Source organism: Dipteris shenzhenensis, chromosome 33, assembly GCF_047967505.1.
Source record: "Dipteris shenzhenensis isolate YYH24624 ecotype China chromosome 33, Dip_SZ_1.0, whole genome shotgun sequence".
Taxonomy (NCBI): Eukaryota; Viridiplantae; Streptophyta; class Polypodiopsida; order Gleicheniales; family Dipteridaceae; genus Dipteris; species Dipteris shenzhenensis.
The window spans coordinates 9,238,781-9,265,288 of NC_141628.1; the positions used below are offsets into that span (position 1 = coordinate 9,238,781).

The following is a 26,508-nucleotide window of genomic DNA, read 5'->3' on the forward strand; positions in this document are numbered from 1 at the left end:
GCTCCTTATCCTCTCCATTTTGCTTCAAAAAGCTCCCAAATATGATATTTAGAGCTCAACTTATTCTCTTTTGAAGTTTCGAGGGTTTATTGAGAGGTGTAATCTCTCATGTTCTTTGAGGGTTTATTCAGAGGTTGTAAGCTTCATCGTCAACTTGTAAGGTTATCTGTGAGTTGTGTGTGGTTTTTGAGATAGGAGAGAAGTTGGGCTTACTTTCTCTATTCTCTTCCTTTGCTCTCACTACAACCAATGCCAACTACTCACTACAACCAGTGCCAACTACCCACAAGTCAAATAGTTATAGTGACTGAATAATGACAAGCTGCTCTATGGGAGAGAGCTCATGCCAACGAACTGTACTAGACTCGGACTACAACAAGGTAGACAACTTCAACAGAGAAGTGCCTTCACTAGCTACGGACTTTTACGACCTTCGACGACCTTTGACAGCCATGTTTAAGACACTAATAACAACTCCAATGCGTGGTTGTCCACAACTCCTACATCTACTACTTGAGACTCCATCACCTTAGCTAAGACCATGCCTCAACAACTAGAGAGTCGCTTCCAACAAAAGTGGCAACAAGGCATGTGATGTCTCTAATGACTTTCATCCAATGGTGCAACAAGCTCATTGCTCTCCAATTATCCGCGATGCCAAGTGACTCTCTACGAGTTGTGCCTCCACCATCAACGTAGCCAATCATGTACAACAACTCCAACATCAATGCCAGCAATGTAGCACATGCCTCTAACAATAGTAGCCAAGGGTGACTCTAATAGCCTAATAGACATCCTATGCTCTAGCAGCTCAAAGCTCAATCCAACGCTCCTACAACAATCAACTCCAGCTATGCTCCTGAAGGCGCCTGCAACTTCCACTCTTTCAAGTGACTTCTACAAAGGTTGTAATGACTTTTTGCCCATGACTCCACAAATGACTCATTGCACCATCAAAGACTTCTCCAACAGCCCTTCAATGTCAAATAGCCCATGACCTTGCAGCCAAGCGTAGGCCCCATGGCCCAAGGTGACTCTATAGAAAAAACAACAAGCAGTACTGATCTCTTTGATAGGCTAATGACTAGGGCAGCTCATCAACCAGCCGATTGCAACAAATGGTGCATGTAACAAGCACTGCAACACACTCTATGCTCCTACAATGGAAAAGCGATGCCAAGCCTTAGGCAATTAGACAAAGGTAAAGCACAATAGCCTTATACCAAAATTTTAAATCTTCTAAATATACCTTCAGGATCAGGGACAACCATAAAAATCTTTGAGGAGCAAGCTGATTTGGCAGTAAACCAAATACTTTCTTTATTCAATATTCTTTCTACATTTCACTAGCAAAAAAGACTAAAGTCTCAAAATGAGAAAATATTGCTGGAAGAGCCCAAAAACGAAATGCCAATTGCATAAGTCTTTTAGGGAAGGCCATGAGAAGTTCAAAAAGCACATGCACAATAAGGTGACTAGACTGTAAACTGAAGTCAGACAACTAACATATGAAAAAACTATGTGGACTTAGGAAAGGAGCTAGTTGCTACAACAATACAACAATAAAAGGAAGCTCACGACCCCAGGGGAGTCACTCATAAACATGTAACACAGCATGTTAGTGCACGGAAGGGTATTTTTTTAATAGGAGAGCTTACATACCATTTACATACAGGAGGGGATTTATAAAATAGGGACTTAGTGTAATTCATATGTATATATTTATGGAGGGGTGTCTAAATTTTAAGATGGAAAAATGTTTACATGGAAGAGGGGGTTAATCAATTACATTAAACAAAGTGAAAATTAAAGAATAGGGGTATTTTTAATCATGCTTGCTCACACATGCTATGTGGGTTTTATGAAGAGTGACCTCCCCAGTCTCATGACATAGAAGCAGCGAGCGTGTTTATTGTGGGAGACCTACAACAAACGAATCCACATATTATGGAGAAAATGGAAATTTTGCATAATTTGTTAGTTGACAAAAACAAATATTGAGGAGGATGTCCAGAGGTGGCTGGTAGAGGTTTAAAATACTTTGATAGAATAGTTGAATATATTTATGGAGGGAAATGCAAGGTTGTGTACTACTGAGAATACAATATTGTAGGCTAGGCTGGATGCCTTATCAAAAGTGGAGGCTCAAATTAAAGTGATGAATGATGATGACACACTGGAACTTGAAGAAATCTAAACAGATCATATTGATAACATCCATGTTAGAGCTAGGGGAGTCCCAATTTATAGAAGATGAATTCAAAACATCTAAGGAGCAAGAGTTCATCAGTGCCCCTACAGATAAAATGGGAACAAAGATAGTAATTGTAGATGAAAAAGAAGAGGAAGGGGATGCACAAATAGAGTTAACTGTACACACACAGTTCAATGATGAATAGGAGGACTTTGACTTATAATAATTAGCAGCACAATCATTTGGCTTACAATCATTTGCAACACTAATCAAAATTAATTGATAAAATTTATGATCTTTCAGAGCAAAGGAAATAGGCAAGTATAGTGGATTCATCGGGAAGGCTGGAAGGACAAGAAAATGTTGGGCTAGTTTCTTTGTAGACTAAGTTGAAGAAGCAAGTAGCTAAGGCTTTTGACATTTGTTGAACACCCACCAGATTTCACCCAACTAATCTTTTAGATCAGTATATCTTTCTTCTTTAAAATTAATCACCAAAATTGTGCTTTTTAACAGAACTTATCATTATCAAAGACCCATCAACTATGTTTATAAACACAGAAACATACAATCAGGATATGTTTAGATCTTGTATATAGTTTTAATTTTTATATAAGATGGAATAATACTAGATTCAGAATATTTTTTTTGTAATCCATATAAGCAGCTATGTGTAGGAGTAGTTTGAATCTTGGTATTACACCAAGCTCTTCACTCTATGTCTAGCATGGTCTTGGATTGAGGAGATGTTGCCTCATGAAGAGAGCTTATTTAGAAAGCATTACGATTTTTTGATGGAAAAATTTTGGTGGGTTTAGGTCCATGAATTTTTTTTTAATTCCTATCCACCAGGTGTGCCAGTGATAGGTAGATAATATTTGGATAGTATTTGAGTAGTATTTATGCATAGTTAGTGCTTACAGATACAAAGGGTCACCACCTATCTGGTGTACCTCTTCAATCCATGCTTGGAAATGTATGAGAGGTAGAATGTGATGTTCTGGGATTATGAGTTTTGGTGAGAGATTTTGCTCAAGTTGTAAACACCTTACATTTTTGAATGACTAGATTCCTTTTTTTGTATCTATTGATATGTTCTTTGCAATTCAAGTAGTGTTGTGAGTTTTTGAATTCTATTGCAATGATATTCCTCTTCGCAATCCATAATGTTACTCCTACATTCCGCATATGGTTCCGCATATGGTGTAACATTGCACTCTGAGTTTTCTGTTAGTTTGGAATACTTTTACAGGTTCTAGATGAGATTTTTCTAAAGTTGTAAACACTTAACATTTTTGAATGACTATTCCTTTTTTCGTATCTATTGATATATTCTTTGTGATTCAAGTAGTGTTGTGAGTTTTTGAATTATATTGTAATGATGTTCCTCTTCACAATCCGTAATGTTACTCCCACATTCTGCATATGGTGTAGCATTGCACTCTAAGTTTTCTGTTAGTCTGGAATACTTTTATGGGTTCTAGATGAACTCCAAAACATGCATACACATCGACCTACCATAAGTATAAGGATAAGTATAATGAGCTACACTCCCACAAGGTTACAATCTCAAAGCTAGAACTCCAATTGCTAATGCAAACCAATGAGGCAATGGATGACATGCTAAATAAATTCCCATTATAGTTAATGTATATACTTTACCAATAGCTTGTGGCAGCTCTATAATCGGATGATCATCTCAAACCGTGTGCACTAATCGAATGGAAGTAGCTCCAAATCCAAGAACCTATCCACACACCCAACCATGACATGGGAACAGTCCATAGGTTGCAAAGGTTTTACGAAAAATTTATAAAGACTTGACTGAAGATGAAAACAATGTATTTTGTATGTCCATCCATGCAGGGTTTGCTTTTGTTGCATATGTATGCCCAATGGGTAGTCCTCCCCTCAAAGCCATAGTGGATTACTGTCGCTACTACAAACGTCTTCAATCTTATTTATAGGAAATGACCTGTCCACCCTTGTAGCTAATGATCCCATGTCACTAAGAAAAAGAAGTGTTAGAGGATTACTTGGCCTATCTCACCTCTAACTTGTCATATATCACCACTCTCTATTCCATATATCACCACTCTCTATGCCATCCCATAAGCTCAGTCCCCCTTGCTACTACCACTCTTTTAGCCTTTCCTAGACTCCAGTCAAATCTATATTCCCTTAATTTCCTCTTTGCTCATGCCTCTCACCACTTCCAACTCACCAAACAATCACAAACTTATGAGCAACTCACTCCTAACTTATTCCCTTCTATTGCTTATCCCACCCACTGAGGATTACACCTTGCTCAATCTATTTGTTATGTCCTTCTACCCCTCCCCTCTTATTCCCCTCCCACTAGTAACCCATGCCAGATTCCAATGATGGGGAGGGTTATGATGTAATTCCACTTCCAAGTCATCCCATAAAGGAGTTCTAGAACAAATATTTGGATATGAAAGCTCGCGACCTGATGGACCCCAAACAACTTCCCACTCAACATTTGCTAGCATCAGATTACTAAAACCTACATCTGCAAGTCAGATCCCCAACTTGACTAGAGATTAACCAAGCACTTTGATGTGGCCTTCTTGAATGAATGCCTACGTGCACCTCCATGCCTTGTAACCCATCCCAAGGTCTATGCAACACCATGTTGGCACTGTTTAAATGTCAACATACACACCTTGGGTGAGAATCACACCATTAATTGGCCACTGATGAGCCATAGTCTAGAGTGGGATGGAATATCCAAGTCACATTGATTCGAGGCAAAATTGACTGCATCCTACGACAAACTACTATCTTTTGCAAAACCTTGGAATTCATTTGTGAGGTTCCCATCCACATTGACCACCATCTGCCTACGCTCAGTTTCAATCCCAATGGTTGGATCGATGCTCAAACTACAAGTAGACTCCATCAAGAGTCATCTTCTTAGAAGATCACCATCTTTGAACAGATGGTGGATATAGGGTTTCTGGAAACTGAGCAAAATCTTTATGGTATGAAGGCATTGGAACATGATTGACTAGCATGCCACAAGTTCCACAACCATTATGTTACACGCATGGCTTCCCAACTTCATGATCACAATAGGCCATAACCCGAGAATATGTAGTTAAATGGGTGTGGGGATATGTTAACTCTGTATCAATGTGAACTCAAGTAGCACAAAATGTGTATGTAGAGTAGCGAAAAAGATATGCTTATACTTACATGAGCAAGAATCATCTCTCAAGAATTTCACTGAGGAATCCTGGGAATCCTAGGTGCAAGTTCTATAAGCCATTCCTATATGTGCATTCTAGATGCAAGTCCTACATGCAAGTTCTCGATGCAAGTCCTACATGAAATTCCAACATGTAGAGAGAGAAAGTCCTATAATTAATCATTGTGTTGAGTTCTACTGTGGTGTTCTATGCAATTGTCTACAAGTGTCCATGCACCCTTGCACTCTCATGTCCAAGAGCATGTCCTACCCTTGTCTCCCACTCCTTACTTCTCCAACCTTGCAACTCCTCCTTGCTGCTCCTCTCTCTCTCCCCCACCCCCCTGCTCTTCCTGAGAATTTCACTGAGGAATCCTGGGAATCCTAGGTGCAAGTTCTATAAGCCATTCCTATATGTGCATTCTAGATGCAAGTCCTACATGCAAGTTCTCGATGCAAGTCCTACATGAAATTCCAACATGTAGAGAGAGAAAGTCCTATAATTAATCATTGTGTTGAGTTCTACTGTGGTGTTCTATGCAATTGTCTACAAGTGTCCATGCACCCTTGCACTCTCATGTCCAAGAGCATGTCCTACCCTTGTCTCCCACTCCTTACTTCTCCAACCTTGCAACTCCTCCTTGCTGCTCCTCTCTCTCTCCCCCACCCCCCTGCTCTTACACCTTTTTTCTCTCCCACCCCTATGCTTCTCCTAAATCCCTACCCTCCTAGATTAGTTTCTCAACATTTGACCTCCAAGATCTATGAGGGAGATGAGTTCTCCACCATTGGCTCTAAGATCATAGAAGATCTTCATGAAAAATCTTGAAGTCTAGTTCACATCTGTAGTAATTAGTAGAGTCTAGCCAGTAAAATAATATTAGTGTGGGTTGGAAAATGATGGCCATGAGACTATATGGCAATTTTCCCATTTGAATGAAGTATCCCACCACTAAACAGTTGATCGAAATGAGGAGATTCAGTTGGTTTGATCAACTATTTAGATGCTATGGGCATTGAAGGGAGCCCTCACAAGGGCAAAAAAAGTAGGCAAAGGGGGCTCCAAGGAGGCCGCGATATTGCGGCCTCTTGGGAGACTTGTCTTGGCAATTTTAATTTGGCCATAACTTCATCAATAGGACTTCATATATGGTCATGTTTGTAAAAACGATTGGAATGTTATGAATGAAGCCATTTTGCACGTTAGAGTGTGAAAATTCTACAAGTTTAGAAAGTTGTGTTTAAAATACTTATCTTTGTTTGGATCAAACTCTAGATTTTCTCATGACAATGGATTCTTCTCATCTAGAGTTTGTGGGTCCTTGATGAGATAATTTCATAAGGCAAAATAGATAAGCTATGGGCATTGAAGGGAGCCGTCATAAGGTCAAAAAATATATGAAAAGGGGGCTCCAAGGAGGCCACGATGTCATGGCCTCTTGGGAGGCTCCTCCTGCCAATTTTATTTCAGCCATAACTTCATTGATAGGATTTTAAATATGGTCATGTTTTTAGTCAAAACGATTGGAATGATGTGACTGAAGCCATTTTGCATGTTAGAGTGTGAAATTTCTACAAGTTTAGAAAGTTTTGTTTGAAATATTTATCTTTGATTGAAGCTAAGTACCCCCCTTTACCTATATTTTTGGCCATGGATGGGCCTAAAGAAGATGGCAAAAAAAAAGGCCAACTGAGGTTATTTAGAGGCCGTGATGTCATGGCCTTCTTGGACCCTCCATTTGCATTTTTTTGGGCTTTCAAACCTTGACTTCTGTTAGCTAATTCCACCTCTTCCAAGCAACCAAAAATAGGCCCAAGAAAGGTTTCCAAATATCCTTTATTTGAATAGGAATTCACGGAAAGAAAAATAAAAAAGGTGCACATTTGTTGGGCTCATTTGAAGGCTAAATCCAACTCTTTGAGGTCAAACAAATGGCCAAAAAAATGGTCAAACATTACTTCTAGGAGGCCGTGACATTGCAGTCTCCTTCAAGCCCCAATTATCCATTTTTCTGGCTATCTTTCCATGACACATAAGTATTTGGTCTAGCATTTGATCAGGCAAAAAAAAAGGGCAAACAAGTCTCCAAGGAGGCCGCGATATCACGGCCTCCAAGGAGACCTGTTTACCCCTGTTTTTGCCCTTTCAAAGGTTCTCATTTCTTCTACTAAAGATGTCCTTTTCCCATTTTTTGCTATGCAACCATGACACTTACACTTCATTTAATTGATATCTCCTTTTGTATCCATCAATGACACTTAAGATGCATTTAAGCGTTTGACCAAGCCCTCAAATTGCTAAAAAAGTCTCCGAGTATATTGCCCTTAAGTATTTTCCATGATGGGTAATGGATTTTCCTCTCTTAAGGCAGCTTTTGGAGGGCGAAAAAAAGGAGTCGAGAGGACTCCGTGGAGGCCGCAATATCGCGGGCTCCATGAAGCCCCTCTAATCATTTTTTTAATGGAATAAAACAGATCAAATGCAACAAGCTTTTGGCCTCCGATTTGGATGAGAAGCAATATTGCGGTACCTTTCAAGCCTCCTTTGTTAAATTTTTTTGAGCCTTCAAGATAGAGAACAATGAAAGACTCACCTGGCGAAGGAAGTGGAGAATCAGTGTGACGAATGACGTCAACGCATGTGCCAATCAATCCAGACGAGCGATGGGGGGGAGGGCGCCCTAAAGGATTCAAGGTGTGGGAGGCCACCAAGCTTGGCTGAGTATGAAACAAGGCCGAGGGTAGAGGCCACCGAGTTTAGCCAAGTAGAACAAGGCCGAGGGTAGAGCGAGGGAGGCAAGAGTGATGGAACCTGAAATAGCGAGTGGGAGGGAGAAAGAGTAAGTTGTATGGAGTATGAGAGTGTGGAAGCAGCGAGACTGAGAATGGAGAGGAGGAAGAGTGTGAGAGTGAGAGAGATCAAGAGTCCAGTCGGCATGAGCAAGGGAGTGAGCGAGTGTTGAAGAGTAAGAATGAGGGAGTTGGTAGAGAGTGAGAGAGGGAAAGTGAGAATGAGGGAGAGACTTAGAGAACAAGAGAGAGAAAGTGAGAGCAAGCGAGTCTGAGTGACAATGTACGTTAGAGAATGTGAGTCAGTGTGAAAATTAGAGGTAATAGGTCCAGTGTGAGAGGGAGCGAGACTTTTCTGAGAGTCACACTATGAGTGAGTGGTACAAAGCATTGTTAGTTCCCACCAAGGTGTGTGTTGTCGACATCTAGTTTAATTCAGTATAGTAATGAACCTCATGCTCATTTGTGTGCGGCTAAGGGCCAGTGCACGCGCAAACCTTTGTGTGAAGTTGGTGGTGCTACTCATTGGTGCATGTGAAGAATTGAGAGAGGGGGCAAAGAGCTATAGATGTGTTCAGCAAAGTACAGATTCTATCCCTTTAACCTTGCTATATGCGTTTTCTTTTTTTTTCCCACTCACCCCCCCATGGCCAACTACGGGGAGCACATCTCCCCGTGGCCTACGCTGCCATGCAATAGGGAGGCATGCCAAAGTATTCGAATGTGAGCAGCCAGGAGGCAACCAGCTTAGGTGCCTGCCACTTGAGCTCTCGTTACTTCGCAAAGTGTGGACCATTTCTTGATTTGTGCATGTCATCCTTGTGCTAGGGCCATGCTAATCTTTTTTGTATTGTTCCAATTTTATGAGATGTTTTTAAAGAGACAACAATTATCTTTTAATAATAATAATAAGGTTGTTTACACATCGCCAAGACCCCGTCAAAGCCTTAATAAGCCTTCTGGTGGGCGGGGATGCATACACATTGCCATAGCCTTGGGGTGAAGTTGAACGAAAGATGGTGAGCGGTACTGTGTTCAAGCCCACCAGTCGCTTATGCATTTATTTTTGTTGAAGAAGGAATTTCCCACCCAAGCCCTTGGGGAGGGGGGTTAGGCCAGTTACACATTGGCCCGCGATGCCGAGCTAGGGGCATGAGCGCACATGGCGCGTCGCGATAGGGCATGCAAAAATGGGCCGCTCTTAGCAGGATTCGAACGTGTGCCCACCTATCCAAAGCCTTGATGAGCTATTGTAATGAATGATGTTTTTATTTTATTTGATTCGTCCTCTTAGCCCCCATTCCATGCATTCTCTTGCTTGGGTGGGTTGTAACGAGGCGACGGAATTTGCGGGATGAATTGCTGATTGACATGTGGCAAGGAGCCCGTGCACTTATGGCTGGTTAATGCAGGAGTCTATAAACGGTCGATAAATATCTTTATAAACCTTGGCTTTGGTGTCAAGATCTTAAGCTCTTGATCGTTGCATTTTTGCTGTGAGCTCTGATCGTTTGAAGATCTTAAGCTCTTGTTTGAAAAAATCGATCGTTGCATTTTTTCTGTCTCGCCATGAAAGCCCTCATCCTCGTTGGTGGATTCGGGACTAGACTACGGCCTCTCACGCTCAGTCTCCCTAAACCCCTCGTGGACTTCGCCAATAAACCCATGATCCTTCATCAGGTCTCATCACCCATCGCTCTTTTTGTGGCTCATTTCTTTGTTTCGTCTCTGTTTTGTGATCTGATTTTGTTACCCTTTTGTCTAGATCGAGGCATTGAAGGCCGTTGGGGTGGATGAAGTTGTTTTAGCAATCAACTATCAGCCCGAGGTAAGCCCGAAAACGCAGATCTTGGGTTAAACGTCCTGCTCTTTTTGCCTGTGAGAGTGCAAGAGTGTAAGCTTTTCTTTTAAGTTAAGAGCCATGTTCGTTGGTTTGGCAACCAATAAACGTTCATCCTATCAGTCCTCAACAGCCGAGCATTCCATATCTCATGAAGAATGCTACATCCTATAATGATTGTTTATTCAATAAATGAATTTTCACGAATTGACGGATGCGGCCTATTCATTCGTGGTCTGCTTCTGTATGCATTCTTCTTATCAGGGGGGAACTTTGTTAGCACAGCCCTGTGGGGGAGTGCCATCGGAAACTTTTTCTCCCCGTAAGGTCACCCTTAAGGACTGGGTTATTTATGAGCATCTCGCCCCTTGTTTAAATAACGGGATAATTTGTGCCTCCCTGCATCTGTCTTTTCGCCCGGGGGAATTGTTTTGTGATGTCACCTTTGCTCTTCGTACTGAATGGTGTAGGTAATGCAAAACTTCCTTAAGGATTTTGAGGCAAGGCTTGACATCAAGATAACCTGTTCACGAGAGACAGAACCTCTAGGTACTGCTGGCCCTTTGGCTTTGGCAAGAGACAAGCTTATAGATGGATCTGGTCGACCATTTTTTGTTCTTAACAGTGATGTTATATGTGAGTACCCTCTCCAACAAATGATTGAATTTCACGAAAGCCATGGGGGAGACGCTTCCATTATGGTCACAAAGGTGAGAGAACTTTTGACTTACTCCTGACTGAAGGTGGTGGTTCGTAGCCTTTCTCTCAACCCATGTTCTTTATACAGGTTGATGAACCATCCAAATATGGTGTTGTAGTAATGGACGAGGTAACAGGGCAGGTTCAACGATTCGTGGAGAAACCGCAAGTATTTGTTGGTAATAAGATAAACGCTGGCATCTACCTTCTAAACCCAGCTGTACTAAATAAAATTGAATTGAGACCCACTTCTATCGAAAAAGAGGTGTTTCCCCAAATAGCAGAGGAGAAGCAGCTTTTTGCAATGGTTTTACCTGGATTTTGGATGGACATTGGCCAACCCCGGGACTATATTTCAGGTCTTCGGTTGTATTTAGACTTCTTAAGACGAAAAGCTCCAGAAAAACTTGCAGCAGGATTTTTTGTGATTGGCAATGTCATTATTGATGAAAGTGTACAGATTGGGGAAGGATGCCTAATTGGGCCTGATGTCTCTGTGGGCCAAGGATGTGTGATTGAGGCAGGGGTGAGGCTATCTCGATGCACCATTATGCGTGGTGTGCGGGTTAAGAAGCATGCTTGTGTCTCTGGAAGCATCATAGGTTGGCATTCCACAGTGGGGCAGTGGGCTAGGGCAGAGAACATGACTGTCTTAGGTGAAGATGTCCACGTGTCAGATGAAATATACAGCAATGGGGGTGTTGTTTTACCTCATAAGGAGATCAAGGCCAGCATTTTGAAGCCAGAGATAGTGATGTAATACACGTTTGTGACAAGTCAATATATAGGATGACAGTACGCACAGTTCATGCCCTCTATATATATCCTCTCCTGTGGTAGGATCTCCGTTCAGCTTTCTGAAGTAGTTCAGGGGGCATCCTTGCAGTCAACCTTTTTGCTCATGATTGGCTACCTTTTTATGTCTTATCACTCACTTTTTGGCTGGGGAACTATGGTGCCTTGCCAAGTCTGTTGCATCTTGTCCTTGAAGGATTACCTTTATAGTAACATGTAAAGGAGAAACTGCAAATGCATTTCAATGATGGTCAATGAGGGTATGCGGGAGACACACACTAGCTCTGATTCTGTATACAGAAGTAGAGTTAAGATGATTGCCTTGAATATCTCCTTTTCTCATTCCATAGGCGATGCTGTTGAGCTGTAAATGCTGAGGCAGCATTTGAATCCTTAGTTAAATTTCATTTGCATGTACTCAGATGGAAGCTTGATTTGATCTATGTGACCATGATGGAGAGTTGCTGCCTTCTAATGGCTGTAAAAGATGAATGTGTTGTAGCCCATAACTAGTTGTTGCAGCAGAAAGTATCAAAGAAAATGAACTCTGAATCACTTATTTTATTGTGTCTCCTGTTCTGGGCGAAGGATTTGACATGGCTGCTCCTGAACTCTGAGATTAATGTGTGGATTAAGCAATGGGTTTGCTACTATTAACAGTAAGATTCTCCTTTGAACAGTTAAGTGAGCTCATTTGATTATTTCCTCAGAACTCCCTCTTTTTGTTGTGAAAGGATGCTATTCATTTTTTTGAGAATTCACAAACCTTTTAAGATTGGATGGACCTCTTTATTACATTCTGAAGGGCAGTCCTTCAAGAATGGCTTTCCTTACCATCTGACAGTAGGCCATCCGCCAAATCCTGCAGGTTATGCTTTGGAAACTTGATGTTTAGCAGACAAGGCCATAAGTAAAAATGCTCAAGCTCAAACATCCATTGTTCCATTGTTTTAAAAAAATGTTGAGCCCAATTAATTCAGCCCCTTGCTTATAGTGTTTCAATGTTGCAAATCACGATTGTTGATCAACCATTTGGCTTTTCTTCTTGGGTGGCGATAAGCTAGCACGTGATTTTCTTTCCTTTGCCTCCTCTAGTGCTCTCTCGATTCTTTTAGGGGTATCCTTTAGTTGATAGGCAATCCTCCTCCTAATTTTTTGCTTTTCTTCTTTTTTGCTTTCAAAGTTTTTGCTTTTTGGGTGCAATTTCAAAGCTTACTAAGGTCACACATATACACACACACACACACACACCATGGATGATTTTTTCCAATTAGTTTCGTTAAGGAGCGAAACTTTTATATTGGTGTCAAAAGTTTGTACGCCTTGATAAAAATAAAGTTTCGAAAAATTCGCTAAGATCTGAATTTTTTATGAGAAATTTTAAAGGATTTGTAACTTTTTTAAAGTTTTTCAAAAGAAAAAATATAAAATTGTAATATGTTTTATAGATATTGTGAAGCTAAAAAAACTAGCTTGATAAACTTTTATTAAGATTTTATATTAATATATAAGTATAGTTACGATAAAAACATCCCTCACACACACACACAACTCCATGGCATTTGTATCTAACGATATTTTTGCAAAATTTGTACCTAACGATATTTTTGCAGAAAGTGACTCTAAATAATTTTTATTTCATTCAGCAGACAATATTTTTCATTCATTGAAGTTCTCTATGAATCCATCAGCTCTCTTGTTTAATTCTATATTGCAACCACTCCACAATGACTTGATCCTATGGATGACTTCCAAGAAGCATATCTTCTTGTCTTTGCCACCATGAGATGAGCTACTTGTGCACTTCTTGGTTCCTTTAACTTCTCATTCTTGAGAGTCGTGTTGCTTAATAAGCATCTATAAAACCAATCAAACATTTTGTGTGTGCATTGCTACCGGCGATACCACCACCATCAATGCTTGGAGTAGGTTGCCTTTGCTCTATAGTGTGGTTTCCCTGTGCCTTGGTATTCCAAATGAATACAGGAACCCATTTCTTCACAAATCACAGTCATGAAGATCATGTTAGCAACATAAACTTGCATAAGGATAATGCACAAAATTTCAATACAAGGATTATTATCATGTAATGTGTAATATATGACTCCACTCATGCGTTTACCATCAGTGATATAAATTTCTTATTGTGGTTTGCTTTGCTTGGGCTCTTTGTAATTCATTTTCTTGCAAGCTTGAGCATGGACCAATCAATTGCAGTAACCAAGAAATCTAGCATTCCCATCCCCAATCGTGCAAACAAACTCATGCATTGAATGAAATGAAGGGGTCTTCTATGTGGAGGGGTCTATATGATACAATCTGCCTTCCATCCGAAGGTCAATATGATTCTTTTCTTGTAGATGAAGCTTATGAGACTCACTTTTAGAAACTCTCATGTCGCACAAACTTTATGTGCCTGCATATCGAGCCTCCAATAGTAGGTTGTAATGGTACTTGTTAGAGATGTCTTTGAATGGCACCGTTAGAGATGTCTTTGAATGGCACCATTGAGTAGATAGAAAGTATATAGCACACAGGTTGAAGGCTAGAGGAGGAGGAGGCATTTACAAGAGGTCTTTCATTAGGCCTAATCCATTTCCTAATACATTCCTATGGCACCCTTTTGAGGCCCCATTTCTCTCCTAATGCTTTGCCTTATTCTCTTAATTAAATGCAAAAAATTAGTTTGTCTTGATCAAACACAACTTTGGGCTATCTAGCCTATGCAACATTGGTGCTCTATACCAAAGCATTCACCTCTTGGTTTAAAGCATTCACCTCTTGCTTTATAAATCTGAGATTTAGATGTTATGACTCTTATTCGAGTTATTTAACTGTGATTAATATACCTAGTGTAACATCCATCCTTCACTAATCGAACCAACATTGCATCTAATCTTTCACCACAGCAGAGGAGGCATGGACGGTCTTAAAAAATCAGTACGAGACCATAATTAGACGCAGATTCAAAATCTGGAGACTCAACTCGCGAACGAGAAACTATCTAAGTCTGAAACGGTAGAGAAGTTCATCACCAGGGTGAAGAATTTGCGCAATCAAATGACTGCGATTGGCATCACCATCACTAGCGAGAATCTAGCACGAAGGTGCACACGGATTCTCCCACCAAAGTACGACGGTCTTGTTACGGCGCTGAATACGCAGAACAGAAATCTACACCTCAACTTTAAGGATTTCAGCGCGATGCTTCTGGAGGAGGAGATGGGTCAAAAGACGAGGACTGGAGAAGATTAGGCTTTCTCGGCTGGATCAAAGAAAGATAAGGGTAAGGACTCTAGTAACCCATCTTCTTCTGATGATAAAAAGAGAAAGAAGAAGATCAAGTGCTTCTATTGCAACAAGGCAGGGCACAAGCAAAATGAGTGCTGAAAGAAGATTGCAGATGAGAAGAACGGAGTAAAGAAAGAGTCCAGCAACAGCACGCAGGCAGTACTAGTAGAGCTGCTCGTAGCAATTGAGGAGATTTGCACGGAGGCAGTTCATGTACCTGCGGATGAACCTTCGATTATTGACAGTGGTGCATCGCGCCACATGACCAGTCGTAAGGATTGGTATACCTCTCTACATCCGGTAGGGAATGACATCCTGGTAGTAGTTGGCAATGATGCAAAATGTCTAGCAAAAGGAAAAGGTACGATTGCTCTCAAGTCAGATGGAGTTGTAAAACAGTTGTCCGATGTTCTTTATGTGCCAGATATCAAGAGAAACTTGTTGTCCGTTTTTGCGATCACGGATCGGGACGTCAAAGTTCACTTCGATAAGAATGGTGCACAGATTTTAAAACTTCAAGGAAAGGTCATTGGTAAAGGTACACGGTGCAACAACATCTACGATGCTCGAGCCGATGTGAGCAACACTAAGCTGTGGCATGAGAGCATCTAAACCTTAGTTCTTTAAAGGAGATGCATAAAAGTGGAATGATTGCAAACCTACCAAAAATTTCAGATCTGCCCAATGTCTGTGAAGCTTGCATGATGGGCAAGCAGCATCGACAGCCCTTTCCTAAAGAGGCCAGCAGGGCAAAGGCTCCTCTAGAGCTCGTTCACACGGACCTCTGCAAAAAGATGGAGACGAAAGCTTTGGGTGGTTCCTACTACTTCATGATGCTGATCGATGACTACATTAGAAGGATATGGATATACTTCGTGAAGGCTAAAGATGAGGCTTTTAGTAAGTTCAAAGAATGGCATGTAATGGTCGAGAAAGAAACGGGGAGGAAGGTGAAGAAGTTGAGATCAGACAGAGGTGGTGAGTTCACATCAAGTGAATTTGAAAGTTACTACAAAAGTCACGGGATCAAGAGGCAGAAAACCCTGCCACATACATCACAGCAAAATGGAGTAGCAGAGCGCAAGATGCGCGTCATCTGTGAAATGGGCAAGAGTATGATGAAAGGGAAAGATTTGCCAAAGTCTTTCTAGGCTAAAGCATGTAACACGGTAGTTTACATTCTGAATCGTAGCTACACGAAGGCTGTGAACGGGATGACTCCAGCCTTTTCTGGTAAGAAACCTTCAGCTGCACATTTCAGAGTTTGACTGTTTTGTGCATGTCCATGATGCTAACAGGACCAAATGGGAACTAAAGAGCCGGAAGTGTATTTTCTTGGGCTGGAGTGAAGAGGCAAAGGGTTACCATCTCTATAATCCTGTTACCAAGAAGGTAATAGTATGTCACGATGTGGTCTTCTCATAACAGCCGCATCAATTGGAGGAGGATGTTTCCTTCCCAGACAACCAAGACCAGGATATCCATCCAGTACAACCACCAACAGTAGACTGAACTCCCTCAACGGTGCTTGTGAGAATTCAAGATAAAGAAGAGGAAGAAGAGCCTGTAGAACCACAACGGCAATGGCCATTCCCGAAGTGGGTAAAGCAGTTTTTGGATGCAGAGAGCCTCTAGCCATTGAGGAGGAATCATCCGAACACCACCGGTCCAAGAGATTAGAGGAGCAAAGAAGGGCACAGGAACACTTGGTCAACTACGCTTTGATGACACAGGTGATCCATGCTGAAGAAGCCAAGTGTCTTGAAGAGGCACAGGGTGATGATAGGTGGATGGAGGCTATGCAATCGGAGTATGGCTCCATAATGAAGAACAACACTTGGGACCTTGTGGATTGACCACCAAAACGCAAGGTAATCGGCACCAAGTGGGTCTACAAGACCAAGTGCCAGTCCGACGGCACGTTGGATAAGTACAAGGCTCAGCTCGTGTCAAAAGGATTTGCACAGGTACATGGTTTTGATTATCAGGATACTTTTGCTCCCACAGCTCGACTAACCACAATTCACAGTGTTTTGGCTTTAGCAGCACATGAAAGTTGGCCTGTGTTTCATATGGATGTAAAATGTGCCTTTTTGAATGGAGATCTCAAGGAGGAGGTATACGTGGAACAACCACCAGGTTTTGTGATCCCTGGTTCAGAAGGTAAAGTCTATAAACTGAAGAAGACACTTTACGGGCTGAAATAGGGCCCACGAGCGTGGTACCAGCAGATTGATGCCTACTTTCTGCAAAACGGGTTCAGGAGGAGCCCATCTGATGCAAATTTGTATATCTACAGAGAAGGAGGCAGGTGTATGATCGTGGTCCTTTATGTGGATGACCTTGTCATAACAGGGAACCATGAAGAAAAGATCTCGCAGACAAAGCAGTTGCTAGGAAGAGAGTTTGAAATGATAGACCTTGGACTGATGCATTTCTATTTGGGGATTGAAGTTTGGCAAGAGCCAAAACAGATCTTCATCTCACAGCTGAAGTATGCTGGAGAGATACTGAAGGCATTTGGCATGGCTGAGTGCAAGACAGTTGGCACCCCTATGGAGGTTGACGTGAAGCTCTCAAATGAGGATTCATCACCACTGGTGGATGAAGCGAAGTACATAAGGCTTGTGGGAAGTTTGATTTACTTGTGCAACATGCGGCTAGACATCAGTTTTGCGACTGGTGTACTAAGCAGGTTTTCCAATAAGCCCCGAGAGAACCATTGGAGGGCAGGGATGCGGGTGCTGAAATACATCAAAGACACACTTGATTATGGCATCACCTATACCAAGGGCAACATCTTGACCGGATTCTGTGACTCGGATTGGGCAGGAGACGTGGACAGCAGAAGATCAGTGACAAGTTACTGTTTCTCACTTGGAACTAGAGCTGTGTCATGGGTCAGCAAGAAGCAACCTACAGTTGCTCTTTCTTCTACCAAGGCTGAGTACAAATCAGCATGTTTTGCTTCTTGTGAGGCAGTGTGGTTGAGGGGGATTTTAGGAGACATGGGTGCAGTGCAGAACAAGTCTACGCAGCAGTTATCATGTGACACTCAGAGTTGCATGGCAATTGCAAAGAACCCTGTGTTCCACGCTCGCACAAAACACATTCAGATTCAATATCACTTTGTACGCGAGCTCATCATGGATGGAGAGGTCGACTTGGTGTACTCTCGTGTGTAACTACGCGAGAACCAGCTAACTCTACTTGTAAGCCCCCCATATGAGGAGAAGGCATTTGAGTAGCTCGGTTATCCGATAGGTCCTGGTTTGGACACCAGATGGGGGCCATGTGTGGCCCGATGGTTGGACGGCTTCAGATAGAGTTGGCACACTACCAACTAGGCTACATGCAAGTGCGGGAAGGCATCCCATGACTGACCGCACTGAGGATAGACGAAGCATTTCTCGAGGCAGCCCACTCTCGGGTTGCGGGCCCCGTTTGGAGCCCCAAATGATCCCGAATGGCTCTGGGCCGAACGGCAACCATAGGTTAGTTGCTCTATTTTGCGCCACGATTCTAGCGTGTGGTCGATGGCCTATTTCAGGACCGACCTCCAATCGGCCGTTTTGGGCCGACTGGGTCGGTCTCCCAATTGGGTCTAACCGACTACGACTGGTGGCTATATAAGAGCAAGCCCGTGAGGCCCATATTCATCACTGGCTACAGCAACCCTGATTCCTTAGCATCTAGCCTCCGTCCTCTACTGTTTCCAGCACGCCATCGAAGCTTCTCACACAAGAGCGCACGGCTGGGAGGCAACGCCATCTATTGTATCAGTTTTACTGTAATCAAAATTTTGATTCTCCATACTATCTGCTTTTCTCTCTTGCATACGAGATCCTGTTATATGTTGAGCACAGACGTTGTATTGTTTTCTTATAAAAAGAAGATCCTAAAAGGACAATAGAGTTCCTATATAAGAATGTGATCACATGATATAGATGCCCCATAGAAATTATGTCAGATAGATGCACCCATTGATTAATGAAGTTACCAAAGAGCTTATTTGCTTTATGGTTATCAGTAGAAGAACCAAAACCTACTATCCCCAAGGTAATGGGCAAGAAAATCCTACCAATAAAATGCTTTGCAATGTCCTCACACCGGAATAGTGGAATCAACTGTTTTGACTGGGCAGAAACTAAATGCATCCTTGTGGGCATATTGAACCATGCTCAAGGTTAGTATAGGATTTACACCTTTTCAATTAATATACAAAACCCCCTAGAGCTTATCATACCAATCCTAGTACAATAATTCTTGGGAGATCAAGATTCATACAAAAAATAGAAAAATGATGAACGCATTTTTCTATGACAATAGAAAAATGATGAATGCATGGTTTGATAAAAACCTCAAGCAAAAGAAAATAAATGAAGGCGACCTAGTTTTGCTCTATAATGCCATTTGGTCCATAAAGGCAAGCTCAAACCTCTGGGTCAAGAGCCTTACAGAGTCAAAAAGTTAAATCCCATTGAACTGCTAGAAGCCCTTGATAGATTCTACTTCACCTCAATAATCTATGGTAAAAAAACTCAAGTGCTACTACCACAATATGCAAGACATCACTAACATTGGACATTTTGGAGTGCCAATGTTTCGTGGTTAGCATTTCATTGTCACATAAGCATGCAATTGCATACATTGGGATAGGCACCATTGGTAACTAATATGATTCTAACTTAGGACCCTAGGTCTAAGTTGCATTAATTTTACCAAATTCTTTTAATTAAATAGAATGGAAAAACAAAAACTATCAACTTTTTGGATTAAAATGAATCCAATAAGCTATCCCAAATTATTTGTATGAATAACCTTATTCGTACAAATTCATCTCGATTCATACAAACAAACCTTTATTCATAAAAATAAACTTATCCTTTCCAAGTTCTGGATAGTATCGTTGCATGGATCATAAAAACCCACACACTTTATATTTTAAATCTCCTTAATCTGAGCTATAGATTTCAAGTTATAGCCTTGAGGAGGGATCCCTCCTATTCATAATATGTGATCTATAGATAGCTCGGAAAGAGGAGCTACAAAATGAGAAATTGCGCCATTTTATATGCTCTATCCAATGGAGCTATTGTATTTCAATAAAAATATTTCATTTCCTAAAACTATGTGTTCATATAATAGATACCATGTTATTCATTTCATAATGTGTGTGGTCACCATGGAAATTTATTTCATGATATATTCTATCTATTATCAACTTATACACCAAGTATTTGGTGTAAATGGTTATGAGGTATATTATTAAAACTTATACTCAAAATGTTTTTTGGTTAGAATCTAACCTCTTAGTTAAACCATGTATATTCAAGTACAAAAATGTAAATCGATAAAAAAATTAGGATGCCAATGCAATTGGTAAAGATGTTACAATTATAATTTTTTTTGCCTTATGCAAAGATAAGAATCCAACATACTAGCACCCAACGTTTACTAGCTTAGACCTACAAATGTCAAGAGTGTCAAGAATATGTGCATCAAGAGTAGTAAGAGAGACAAATTGTTCAATAGGTCTGCCTTTTATATGCTGAGTCAAAATTCCTGGTTGGGCTCCTTCATGACCAAACTTTATCAGTGTCTTGGTACCTTCCGAATGTCTAGGGACTCGAGGGATTCCAAAATGCGAGGAGACGTGACCATTCTCTCAATCTAAAGATCTCCAACATGGTCAGCTCATTGGACCACACATATTGCCCTGAGTCTACACCCCTAGTAATTTGACTCGCTTGACGTATCCAACCCAAGGTAACAATAAACAACCAAAAGCATAAAAATGGAAAAATCATCCATAACATTGCGTTAATAAATTGAATCATAGTGATCCAAAAAAGAGGAAGATCATTACAACAACTCTAATGATCCTGTAGCAACCAGTATGACATAAAGACCATGAATCATAATCCATCAATGCCAACAAGCTCATAAAACTAACTCATTGAGGTGATCCAAGACCCCTTTAACATGAACATATGGTCACCCACCACAACTTAAATAATGCCACATCACCTTAATAAGCAAAATTATCAACAAATCCATAAATCCATAACTAGAAATAGAAGCATTATGACCTCAAAACAAAGTGTATGGCCTCGCTCAAATCAATGAATGTACAATACGTGTAAGTACTTGCATGGCTCCATCTTTTGATTGAATCTACAAAAGAAATCCATTCAAGTGAATTGGGACCCTCATGAGGATCAAAACCCATGGAAACATCCAAAACCTTAACAACCATCACTGAACTTATTCACATCACTCTTAAAAGTTCCCTTCTTGAATTGGCCAAAACTCCATTGCTCGAGGCTAAAAACATCAAGGACGGCAATCGGGAGGATGGAGACTGATGACAGAGACGGTGGCTCTCTGACAAGACCTTTTCAGCTATCAGCTCTTCGTCTTGAGTATAGAGCCTTGGCTCTTCCTCAAGCACCTTTCGACTGGCACATCAATGACCTAAGTAATGACAAGGACTTTCTTGATTTATGGACAAAATCTGAATCTCTCTCCTTCTATTGGACAAAATCTAATGGAAGATGACAAAGTGCTCCTTGTAGAGGATCTTTGAGACTTAATGCTTCCTATTCACAGAAATGGAATCACTACCTCAGGAATCCGTGGAGAAGGGGTGAAAGTTCTCCTCCATCTTATGTGATGGCTGCGCAAAAGGCTAGAGCGGTTTTTTCTCCCTTCCTGCACACTCAAAAACTCCTTCTTTCTTTGCCTTCTCCCAAGAGCTCGAAGGTCCCTATGCAAGCTCAAAAACTTTAGTCCCAAGAGCTAGCCCAGGAGCTGGTGATGACAAAAGTAAAAAAGGAAGTGGAGGAGCTGCATGCAACGAAAGTAAAGAAGGAGGTGGAACCGGTGAAAGTCAAGGAGGAGGTAGAATAGCTACTAGACTAGCTCCTGCACAGCTTGAGCCAAAGCAAGAACCGGGCCTGGCGACTGCTCTCACCAAGGAAGAAGACCTGCAAACTAACCTAGAAGAGATAGTGGAGTTACAGAAGGAGGCAACAAAGGCAATTCTGAAGCTCCAGCCAAAATTGTGAATCCACAGAGGCCATCGTTGTTGGAACGACGCTGAGAGTAGGAGAGAATCCAAGTTTAACACAAGGTGTTCCAAGTGAGAGCAACTGCCCTCGTACAGGTAAACACATAACTGCATTCATAGATGGTAGCATCTTATCAGACTCAGTTGAATGGCTGAGTATCCATGCTCTAATTGGGCACTTGCTTGGAGCCAAACGCCCTTTAGCTATTATTGAGAGCTAGGTAAGGAAAACTGGGGAAGGAAAGGAATCATGGTAACTAATGTAACATTCCTTAGAAAGGGATTCTTTGTCTTTCTCTTTGAAAAACCTGGCATGGCTGCTAGTGCCTTGCAGTATGGTCTTTGGATTCTCAAGCATGAGCCTCTGTATCTTGAATGGTGGTCCCATGACTTTTCACTTGATCATCCTAGTTCTACTATGACCCTTGCCTGGGTAGAACTCCCTAATCTTTCTCTCTCCCTATGCAATAAGCTATCTTCCTTGTACAATGGTCTAGGAGAGGTTGCAGATATTGAGAAGGAAATTTTTGTTAACCCTAGAGGTAATCCTCAGATATGCATTCAGATGAATATTGCAGAGCAGCACTACTGCCAAGCACTCTTGTAATTCTTGATAGGAATAGTAGTGTGTTTAGAGAGCAACAACTCCTTTATAGAATCTTCAAAATTGTTGCTTACTCTATGGGTTGGCTAGCCATGCTGTTAAAAACTACCCTCAAAAGAGGTCTAAACCTAAGCCTAGTGTTGCCCCTACCCCCAAATAACCAAGTCATCGAAAAGTGGATACCCAAGCCTCCTAGCTCAGCAGCTAAGGCTAGTCCTAAAGTGGGAAATTCCTCCCATCCTAAATCATATGTTGATAAAGGTAAGGAAAAGATGCCCCCTACTATCCTCTCACAAAATGTATTTGAGGCTCTGGTAGACAAAGGAATGGAGGATTGGATTAAGGAAAACCAAAATGATGACATGGACATTCAAGTTGAATTAGATTGGTCTAAGGACTTTGAAGATGACATTAACAGAGATGATGTCATATCCAATACAAGGTTAAGTGAGGAAGAGTCTGAAGGTGAGTAAGATGTCCTTAATGTAGGAGAAAAAGATGAGCAAGATGTACTTAATTCAGGTTAAGGTAAATCTTTCACTCGTCCAAAACAAGAGAATAATGTCTTAGGCTAAGGTTTCATCACCTCAGGTGAACAACCCAAACCCCCAAGTCAAAAAGGGTAAAGAAATAATGGTAAGTAAACATATTTATTTTTTGTCTTTGAATGTTAGAGGGCTTATAGACCTTGGTAGAGGTCATGAACTGGCTCACTGGCTTAGAGCTAGAAATCTTTCCCCTACTTTTATTGCTTTACAAGAGGTCAAAGTTACTAGGATAACTCTGGAAAGTAGACTGAAAGATGTGGATAAAAGAAGGATTTGGTACTTCACACAGCATGAGGAAGGAAAGGGAGGAACTACTGTAGGGTTTTTGTCTCATTATAGCAATGATATCACCAATGTTATACTAGATACCAATAATAGATGGCTCTTGCTCAAATGTTTCATTAAAGAGAAGGAGTTCAATTTAATTTCTACTTATGCTCCAAACAGTATTAGGCCAGAAAGGCCACTTGGGAGTCTCTACTGGACATAGATGGAAATGCTTTTACTCTAGGAGACTTCAATATGGCTGAAGACGGTGCTGACAAATGGCTTGGGAAAGGGACGGTCATCAAAGGAGGTGAGCACTCAGCCTTGGAAGATTCTGGTGTCAAAGGCACTTTTACTTTGAGCAATAGTCAAACCGATTTGTGTAGGATGGAGGCTAGATTAAATAGAATCTATATCTCTCAAGATTTACTTAGTCAAGTTAGTTTTAGTAAAAGTCAGACTTTCTCTTCTCTTTGCCTCTCTGACCACAAACCTCTACTTCATACTTGCGACTTTGGACTACGTCATAAGTCTTCTTCTTGGTTCAAAGCTAATCCCAAGCTATTTGAGCTAAAAAGTGTTTAGGAGAGTGCCAAGAGTGTCTGGCAGAGTGCCTTTATTGATACTAGAAATGCTTTTGATGCTTGAATTATGCAATTGAGTAGACTCAAGAGCTGCTAAAAAAGTCTAGAAGAGACAGGGCTAAAATCAGAGCTAGAGATTGACAAAGTGAGGGATCAAGGAGGATCAAAGCACCACAAGAGAGACATAGGGTAGAAAACACTCAATCTATTGCAAATGTGTACTTGAACAATACAATCCATGGCACATTTTGTCAACAAAAATAAAATCGAGCTTCTTATATAGAGAGATCCCTTATAATAGTCAACACTCGTGGGATCCTCTGATCCACATCTATCCTTGTGGATATCTTTGATCCACATCTCCACATCATGTAGTCCACATCTTAGGGTGGCTACTTTAATACATTCCTTATCACATACCTTTGCCTCTAATTCATGTGCACATGGCACCATATCTCAACACCTCCCCTTGGTGCCATGATCCATTGGCTATCGAAAGGTGGTCAGATGTGAGTTTACATTCCATCACCTCCCCTTAGTGCATGCATTGCTACTTAAGGTGGTCAAATGTGGCTTTTACATGTCAATACCTCCCTTGGGTGCTTACATGGCTACTCTCAACTCGCCAGGTTTGATTTACAAACATATGGGCTGAAGGTGGCAAGGATGCTGCTTCTCAATACATGTTATTCTGCTCATGGCTTAATGATGACTCCACGTAGTTAACCTGTTGGTTCTTCAATCTGCAATCTTCTTCCTTGTGTCCCAGCTTCTTGCAATGATTACACTTTGGTTTGTTCTTCAGTCTGTAGTCACTTTGATAGTGACCCATCCTTTCGCAATGGTAGCACTTCGTTGATGTTTCACTGAATAATGCTTGTTCTTCATTATAGCTGTTGCGTGTCGATGTAGATGTCAATGTCGATGTAGATGTCGATGTCGATGTCGATGTTGATGCCTTCAACTCTCTTTCTCTTTCAAGAAGAGAGAATACACATTCCTCAAACTTTGGATCTGGCAGATTCTTCAAAGTGGTTGTCAGTGAGCTGTACTCTGCAAGCATGCTTTTAAGGAGAATTGCAAGTGCATCTTTTTCCCCTACTTTTACATTTACGCCTTCTAGTTGGGTCATAATGCTTTTGATTTTGTTGACAAATTGTGCCATCGATTCATTGAAGCTCATGTGCAAACCATAGAATTCAATCTTAAGATGAATTTCTTGGTTTTTGGTTTTTGCACCGAACACTGTGTTCAACTCATCCCATGCATCTTTGGCATGATCCTTGGAGTCTATATCAGGAAAATATTGATGAGGTTTTGGCTTCATTCTTGGATAAATTCTAAGGGTATTTATAGATGATATATGTGTGTACAACCACAGGAAGGATCACTGTGAGAAGTTAGATCAAGTTTTCCAGGAGATTGATGAGAGTGGAGGGAAATTAAATCCTCAAAAGTGCTTTTTGGAAAGGTCTAGTATCAAAGTACTTGGTCATATCATTTTTGAAAATGGAATTGAACCAGACCCAGAAAAGGTTAAGGCTTTGGTGTTGTTGTCTCCACCTGTGAATCTCAAGCAGTTGCATACCTTCCTGCATAAGGTAAAGTATTTATCCCGTTTCATACCCATGCTGTCTCAAGTGTTGTATCCACTACAACAAACAACAAAGAAGATACCTTTGCAGTGGTCTGAAAAGTGTGGAGAAGTATTTGAAGAGGCTATGGGGAAATTGGGAATGGTGTCAAGTGTGAATCCCTCAGTTGGGCTTGATGCAATAGGGCCTATTTTGTTGCAGCAAGGAGATAATTCCAGTCATATGAGGCCCGTCTATTATGTGAGTAGGCTGAAGAATGATGTAAAGAGGAGATTTTCATATGCTCAAATGGTTTTGGCAAGTTTGGTGTATGCTTGTAGAAGATTGAGATCTTATCTCTTATTCCGTCCTTTTGTGGTGTTGACAAGCTGTACTTTACTTCCTCGATTGTTGAATGATGCTGCACTTTCAAAGGGAATGATTAAATGGGTGATTGAGCTGTAGGAGTACACATTCACTTTTTTTGTTGAAAGTTCTAGGAGGGAAACATTGGTTGATCTCCTTACTTACAAAGAAGGGCCGATTTTGGTGAAGGGAGTGGAGGAGCAAATTGATAATAGGGAAGAAAGCAGGCTAGAAAATGCATATACATTGTTCTTTGATGGTTCTTTCAAGAAGAGTTTGAGCCGAGCCACAGGTGGTGTGGTGATATTGAACAGAGAAGGGAGAGAAATTAGAAGGGAGGGTTTTCAACTTAAAGTGAATAGTAACAATGAAGCTGAGTATGGTGCTTTGCATGAAGGGTTGAAGTTGTGTATTAATATGGGTGTGAAGAGACTCATTGTGAAGGGTGATGCCATGCTAATCATTACGCAAATCTTGGGTATTTGTAAGACCAAACACACTCATCTTAAGAGATGGTTATATGATGTTAAGAGGTTGCTTAGATAGCTTGATGCATGGTCAATGTGTCATGTGGGAAGGGATCAAAATGAGGAAGCACATGCTACAGCCCAAAGTCTAGTTGATGTTTGTGTGGATGGTGTGAGAATACAAGAGCCTCTCTACAGAGGAAGAG

General features: G+C 41.1%; 1 protein-coding gene and 1 non-coding gene across 2 annotated transcripts; one reads left to right on the top strand and one right to left on the bottom strand.

The window, feature by feature from the left end:
• Window positions 1–8,976: 8,976 nt before the first annotated feature.
• LOC147879643 (U6 spliceosomal RNA) lies at window positions 8,977–9,082 on the bottom strand. Its single transcript, XR_015540703.1, has one exon. It is a non-coding gene; the product is annotated as a U6 spliceosomal RNA (small nuclear RNA).
• A 569-nt stretch (window positions 9,083–9,651) lies between these two features.
• Window positions 9,652–12,133, top strand: LOC147879644 (mannose-1-phosphate guanylyltransferase 1). Its single transcript, XM_087371726.1, has 4 exons — window positions 9,652–9,875; window positions 9,961–10,023; window positions 10,506–10,745; window positions 10,823–12,133. Exons 1-4 carry the CDS (start codon window positions 9,765–9,767, stop codon window positions 11,492–11,494), a joined length of 1,086 nt encoding a protein of 361 aa, XP_087227852.1. The 5' UTR covers window positions 9,652–9,764; the 3' UTR covers window positions 11,495–12,133.
• Window positions 12,134–26,508: the final 14,375 nt, after the last annotated feature.

Coding starts and splice junctions, on each gene's coding strand:
- LOC147879644 (XM_087371726.1), top strand. CDS start 9,765: ATGAAAGCCCTCATCCTCGTTGGTGGATTCGGGACTAGACTACGGCCT. Junction 9,876..9,960: donor AACCCATGATCCTTCATCAG/GTCTCATCACCC, acceptor CCTTTTGTCTAG/ATCGAGGCATTGAAGGCCGT. Junction 10,024..10,505: donor CAATCAACTATCAGCCCGAG/GTAAGCCCGAAA, acceptor TGAATGGTGTAG/GTAATGCAAAACTTCCTTAA.